General features: G+C 39.7%; 1 protein-coding gene across 1 annotated transcript; it reads left to right on the plus strand.

The window, feature by feature from the left end:
* Nucleotides 1–4,645: 4,645 nt before the first annotated feature.
* Nucleotides 4,646–6,162, plus strand: LOC110309532 (uncharacterized). The gene is made up of 2 exons (XM_021182260.2): nucleotides 4,646–4,669; nucleotides 5,080–6,162. The coding sequence occupies exon 2, from the start codon at nucleotides 5,209–5,211 to the stop codon at nucleotides 6,031–6,033; it is 825 nt and encodes a 274-aa protein (XP_021037919.1). The 5' UTR covers nucleotides 4,646–4,669; nucleotides 5,080–5,208; the 3' UTR covers nucleotides 6,034–6,162.
* Nucleotides 6,163–6,396: the final 234 nt, after the last annotated feature.

Consider the following 6,396-nt stretch of genomic DNA (forward strand, 5'->3'; position numbering starts at 1 on the left):
TTAAGCAAGATAGAGACAGGATCACTGAATTTGAATAAGGCAGAAACAGTAGCAGTAGCAGGACTGTCTGTAGGAGTTTTTTGTTTTTGTTTTTGTTTTTTTTAGAAAAAGGAGAAAGACCATGTCTGGATGAGTTGGACACGTTGGCCAGTGTAGCCAAATTAGGAATTCTGATAGCTGAACCTTGGTAGTGAGCCTCAGTAATGAGTTAGACATGAGAAAGTGGCCAAATAAAAACTCAACTATGTTAGGCTGTTCTCTGACAGATACAGACACACACAGTTAGTGGATGGAGCTTGGGGACTCTTATGGAAGAATAGGAGGAAGGATTGGAGCCCTGAAGGGGATAGGAACTCCACAGGAAGACCAACAAAGTCAAGTGACCTGGACCCTTGGTGTTCTCAGAGACTAAACAGCCAACCAAAGAACATACATGGGCTGGACCTAGATCTCCCTGCACGTATATGTAGAAGATATGCAGTTTTGTCTTCATGTGGTTCCCAAACAACTGGAGCTGCTGCTATCCCAAATGTTGTTGCCTGTACCTGGGATATGTTCTTCTAGATGGGCTGCTTCAGTGGTAGAGGAAGCACCTAGCCTTGCATAGACTTGAACTGCCAGTGGTGGTGGGGATATGGGTTAGGCCACCTGCTCAGAGAAGAAAGGGAGAGAGAGATGGGGAAGGACTATGGGAGGGGGTGACTGGGAAGGAGACAGTGAGCAGGATGTTAAGTGAATAGGTTAAAAAATAAAGATAAAAACAAAAACAAAACCCTCTACAGTAAGGGAGTGTTTAGTAAAAATATACTGGGGGAAGGGCAGGAGCCACTGGCCCCATATTTGCCATGCTTGGGACTGTTACTGTCCTTCAAAAACAGCCAGGAAAAAAAAAAGTTAAAATTTTACTATCAACCAAAACAGACAGCGAGAAGAACACTTGAAAAGGTTAGGTCACTGTCAAATGTCCAAATCACATCAGAACCTCACACTGTCACTTCTAAATTATCTTTTCTCAGCAGGGTGGAAATACAGACTCAAGCTTGCATCCAGCAGCTCCATAGCTTTGCTGCAGAGAATGCTTAAGTAACTTAATTCTTCTCACAAAACCTGATGTTGTTGGCAGCTTCTAAACTGGCTGGGTGCCCTGACATGAATTGCAGATTCTCTGTGCTCCTTTGGAGAGGAGTTTGAGGAGGTTGAAAGCAGATGCAGGCAGACACAGATGGAGCCCAGAAGCCAAATAGCATGAGGTTCCTCACTACTCCAGTGGGTTTGGCAGCTTCACACTGTTTTAAGGAAGAAAGGTAATTTTCTATAAAGTAATTAGATCATCACTTAAACCATCGCTGTGATTGTGTTTTGCTTTCATTAACTTTAGGAAGCGTCCTCTGAATATAGGTAAAATATTAAGCGCCTGATTTGTGAAGTGAAGGATTTGATTGTCTGATGTTTGAAAGACAGTTATGGAACCTGGGGGTTGAAAGCGATTATTTCTTTGGAACATACCTTGCCTTCTTTCCACAACCTAAGTCAGTGTCAACTTTTCCAAACAGGGAGCACAATGAAAGGCTGAGGTTGCCTGGCCTGTGCAAAACCTTCAAAGAATGCCAAATGTTCCTCTGTCTACCACTAAGCCTCCTCAGGCTGCCTTGGTAATCTTAGTAGGAACTCTTGTAGAACACCACACTCTGATTCCTGTGGCCGAATGCCATTGTTTGTAATTTCCCCCAAGGACAGGACTCAAAAGAAAGAGTTTCTTAACACATCTTTTATGATAGTCCTCAGTCTACTTTCTGTCCATGGGGGAAGTTTTTAAGTATTCTATCTCCAAGGTGTAAAGTCTACTGCTTCTGTAGTCTGTAGTAGCAAGTACCCATTAATTTATTGACTACTTGTTATACATGATGCTGGTTGTCCTTTGGGCCTTTCCAATTTTATCCCCTTATATTCAGAGACTGATTATACTGATCTACTGGCTAGATAACCTAATTCATATGGCAAAAATAATTTCTAGGAACAACTGAAGCCTTACCTGTACAGAGAAAGTTTAGAACTGTGTCTTGGGTTTTAGTTTTTGGTTGTGGTTATTGTGATATTTTTACAGTTGAAAGTACTGTGAGCGTTATAAGAGATACCCTAGTGAACACTGTGGCACTGCAGAAACTTAAAGAAAGATGCTTATACGGCTAAGAGAAGTGCAGGTCATCCACTTGGAAGTCATATGGACCTCAGAAAACGCTTACAGGAAGCCGTTTGAGGCACGGCAGGGCTTCACAAGGCAGACTGTGTGTGTCTTAGCGATGGTCAGAACCCAGCTGTGATCTGACAAGCAAGATCTGACTGTTGGGGGCTTAGCAAGCAAAGGTGTAGAGACTGCAGGCTGCCTTCTGCATAGGGTAGATTACTTTCGACCCAGCAAGCTCACACTTGTGCCTGATGCTGGCACAGGTGGCTTTAGCCCTCATGCGTTGACTGCTTGCTTACTTCACAGGCTCAGCATTTTCAAAGGAAATCTAGATGAAATAAAGATTTAAACTTAGGGGAGAAAGGAAGCAAGAAAGGAAGGAAGGGAGGAGGGAGGGAAGTAGGGAGGAAGGGAAGGCAAGAAGAAGGGAGGAGAGAAGAAAGAAAGAAAGAAAGAAAGAAAGAAAGAAAGAAAGAAAGAAAGAAAGAAAGAAAGAAAGAAAGAAAGAAAGGAGGGAAGAAAGGAGGGAAGAAAGAAAGAAAGAGAGAGAGAAAGAATGAAGGAAAAAAAGAAAAAAGAAAGAAAGAAAGAAAGAAAGAAAGAAAGAAAGAAAGAAAGAAAGAAAGAAAGAAAGAAAGAAAGACAGGAGGAAAGAAAGGAAGGAAGAAAGGAAGGAGGAAAGAAAGACAACATTAGTCCCTTATAATCTCTTTAAACCTGCTTTGTCATAACTTTCTGACCAAATTTGCTGAATTAGGGAAGCTGAATTTTATGGATACGTTAAACATCATGTGAGTTTTCACTTTAAATTGTATTTGTTGTGAGATTGGTTTTCCTAGAAATGTCAGAAGCTAGCTATACCCATGGACTTTCAACTAAACATACCTTGAAGAAGGAAGACACTAACAGACACTTGAATGAGGGCAGAGGAGAGTTCAAGAGGCTCTGCATCACCAGAGAAGGGACTGACAACAGAGGTATGGCTCTGCTATATCCTGTGCTCTGAGCATGTTTGTGGCAGACTGTCTTGATTGTGAACTGATATGGGAGGGTGCAGCCCACTCTGAGAAGCACCATTTCTTATAATAAATTTAAACCTGAACATAACAGAAAGAAAGCAAGCAGCTTCCCTCACGGCTTCTGCTCCAAGCTCCTGCTTCTCCCGTTCTGCCTTCCCTCGGTGACCGACCGCATAGAAGCATTAGCCACTGCAGTCTGTCCCTTGCCAATTTTTGTCAGAGTGATGTATTACACAACAGAAGGGAATTCAGAACAAGTAGACTGTCAAAAGTTAGAAATTCCAAAGTTTATAATTTTTCTACAGATATCACAGATAACATATTTATAAAACTGGAATTAATAATTTTATAAATATCAAAATACAAAATAGTTTGCAGGAAGAACCATTTCAGTGACGTGGAATTACATATCTTCTCCATTCATAATAAGCAGTGAAATGAATACATTTTTCATTCCTACGCCTTTCAATTTCTCCCTCCCTTGCTTTCTCCCTCTGTTTAAATATATATGTGCATATGAAGGGCATGAATTAATGTTTCCATATGCCTTTCAAACATCCTTGATATTATCCTTCCTCCTACCCACGCCTCTGCCCTAAAATCACATTCCTTTTTACACTAAAGTTCCTCCCCAATTTTCTCCTTCTATGTATACTACCTGTATTCTACTATGATTCTTACCCTTAAGATCTGTCTTTCCTCCATATAGCTAATGGCCTCTATCTAGTTTCCAGATGCTATAGGGATTGCAAGTTAATCACACAAATCCAAAGACTGTGCTTCACATCCACATATGTGTGAGACCATTTGATATTTGCCTTTCTGGGAAACCTAGCTCAATATAATGTGTCCAGTTCTTTATTTTTACCCAATTTCATGACTCATTTTACTATAGCTTTCTAAATATATATGTACACATTTATTCATATGAACTAGAATGAATTTATCCTATGTAAAGATGATTTACTGTTTTATATGATATTGAATAGCCTGCTAAGTAATCGTGTAAATGTAATAGTTTAACTAGAATTAAAATGTCAACATGTCTATTTATTTGACATACAAATTTCCATTATTCATATAATTCAACAATGGTCTTAAATTTTTTTAACAATTTTTCAACTATTCATGAATTTTACTATTTGATGATTTCATAACACAGATACTTGCCAAAAATAAAATACTTGACTAATGATGACAAATATCACTTTAAAATCAAATTTAATAATGTATAAATAAGTTGGAGGTATATATTTATATATTTAATTTAACAATATTGAGGACATCAAAATTTAAGCTTTCTTATTTTCCTAAGACACATGCCTTAAAAAACCAGACTGCATATGTAGCATATGTGTCACTAAAGTTACCCCTAAGTGACATCACTGTAGGTGACCTAAAGTATTGCTTGTTCTCCTTTAGTAACAGAAACCAGGCTTACAAGTGACTTAGAGAACAGAGCAATGTAAGTCTGGCTGGTTGCCTAAATCTTTACCTCTCCTAGACTGCTAAGTAAATGCTGTAATCAATAGTTCCTATTGCCTTAAATTATCTTCCATGTCTTCTCTCTGTTTTATTTTCTTCCTTTTTTTTTCTAGAAGTTATTCAAAGCTAGAAACATCTTAAATGAGTAGTTAGCTTCAATATTAGCTGGTACCACATTCAAAGACAATGAATTAATATTATTAATATATGATAATATAAAACAGTCATATTGATTAGAAGTAGCCTAGCTTATGAACGCATTTGATCAATGTAATGTCTTATGTAGAATAAAGTAATTAAAGTCTAAATTAGATTTGTTTAGCTTTAAGTGTAGTTTTGGTGGTAGCAATCTAATAGGAAGCTTTTATCTCTATTTTCGCTTACGGCCAGCGGGCCTGGCTTGAGCATTGAGTGGATACCTACCGGATGACCCATAAGGAAGCCAACAGACAACCAAGACTGCATGAACAGATTTAGGACATTTTCAGTCTCAATTATCAGTAGTGCACTGAAAAAGAAATGGATGTCTCTGGATCAAAACAAATACACAAAAGGAAAATACTGCAGTTGTTTTCTTGTTTCTCTTGTACCCGAAATCAGAAGAAACTCAAACATAAATCCCACGAAGTAGAAAAAAAACTCTGTAGAGAAAATAAGGCATTGAGAGATGAAAACAGGGCTCTGAGAAAAGACAACAAATTTCTCTGGGGAGAAAACAAAGCCTTGGGACGAGAGAATAAATCCTTTCGGATGGACAACCAGTTCATCAGGGAGAGGAACCGCATCCTAAGGCAGCAGAACCAGCTACTCCGGAAGGTGAAAAGGTTGATGTCAGAGAACCCAAAACTGTCCGGGGAAGAATGCAATGCCTTGAGCACAGAAGGAAAGTCTTTTTGGCAACAGAATCGAGCCATGGAAGCACAGATCACAGCTCTCCGGCAGCAAGAGAAAGCCTTCCAGAATGAGGCTAAGGCTCTGCATGAGGAGATCAAATCCCTGTGTGAGGAGACCAAGGCTCTGCAACACCAGGAAAGGGCTCTCAGAATGGAAGAGAAAGCTCTGATGAGGGATGGAGTGGCAGCGGAGCTGGCCGAGGCCCTGACCAAGGAGGGGGCTGCTCTGGAGATGGAAGAACAGGCTCTGTGGAAGGAGGAGCAGGCTCTCCGGGAGGAGAACAAAGCACTGAGAGAAGAGCATGGGGCTCTACAAGATGAAGAAGTTGCCCTGCAGGAAGAGGCGAAAATCCTCCAGGAGTGGAATAGTCTTCTTCAGGGGAAGATAACAAACAACCTCCCAGGGAAAATGCGAAACCAAGACCCAGAGAAGTGTGGCCCAAGAATGTAACCACGAAGTCATGACAATAATTGGCTTTCCAGAACATAAAAGTAGAATTCGATCGATCGTGTAACCTTCTTGTCAGAAGCCACAGAAGTTGATGCGCTCGATATTTGGTCCTGGAAACAAAATAAAGGCCTGAGAAATGAACTAAAATATATGCTTGCGGAGTTTTCTCTAAGTTGTAGATGATTGTCCGTAGCATTAATTAAACATCTAATGTGTAAGTTTGTTTTACCCCTTGAGAGACTGGTGGTGAATATCATAGACAATTGTAAGAAATTGATAGCCTTTTCCTTAAATTTGTTTTTTGTTTGTTTGTTTGTTTAATTATTGGTTTATTATGTTCATCACATTTGTGTAATCTCAGCA

This window comes from Mus caroli, unplaced genomic scaffold (assembly GCF_978045245.1).
Source record: "Mus caroli unplaced genomic scaffold, Mus_caroli_1 scaffold_12, whole genome shotgun sequence".
NCBI lineage: Eukaryota > Metazoa > Chordata > Mammalia > Rodentia > Muridae > Mus > Mus caroli.

What these genes read in the sequence shown, in the direction of transcription:
- LOC110309532 (XM_021182260.2), top strand. Translation starts at nt 5,209, where the DNA reads ATGGATGTCTCTGGATCAAAACAAATACACAAAAGGAAAATACTGCAG.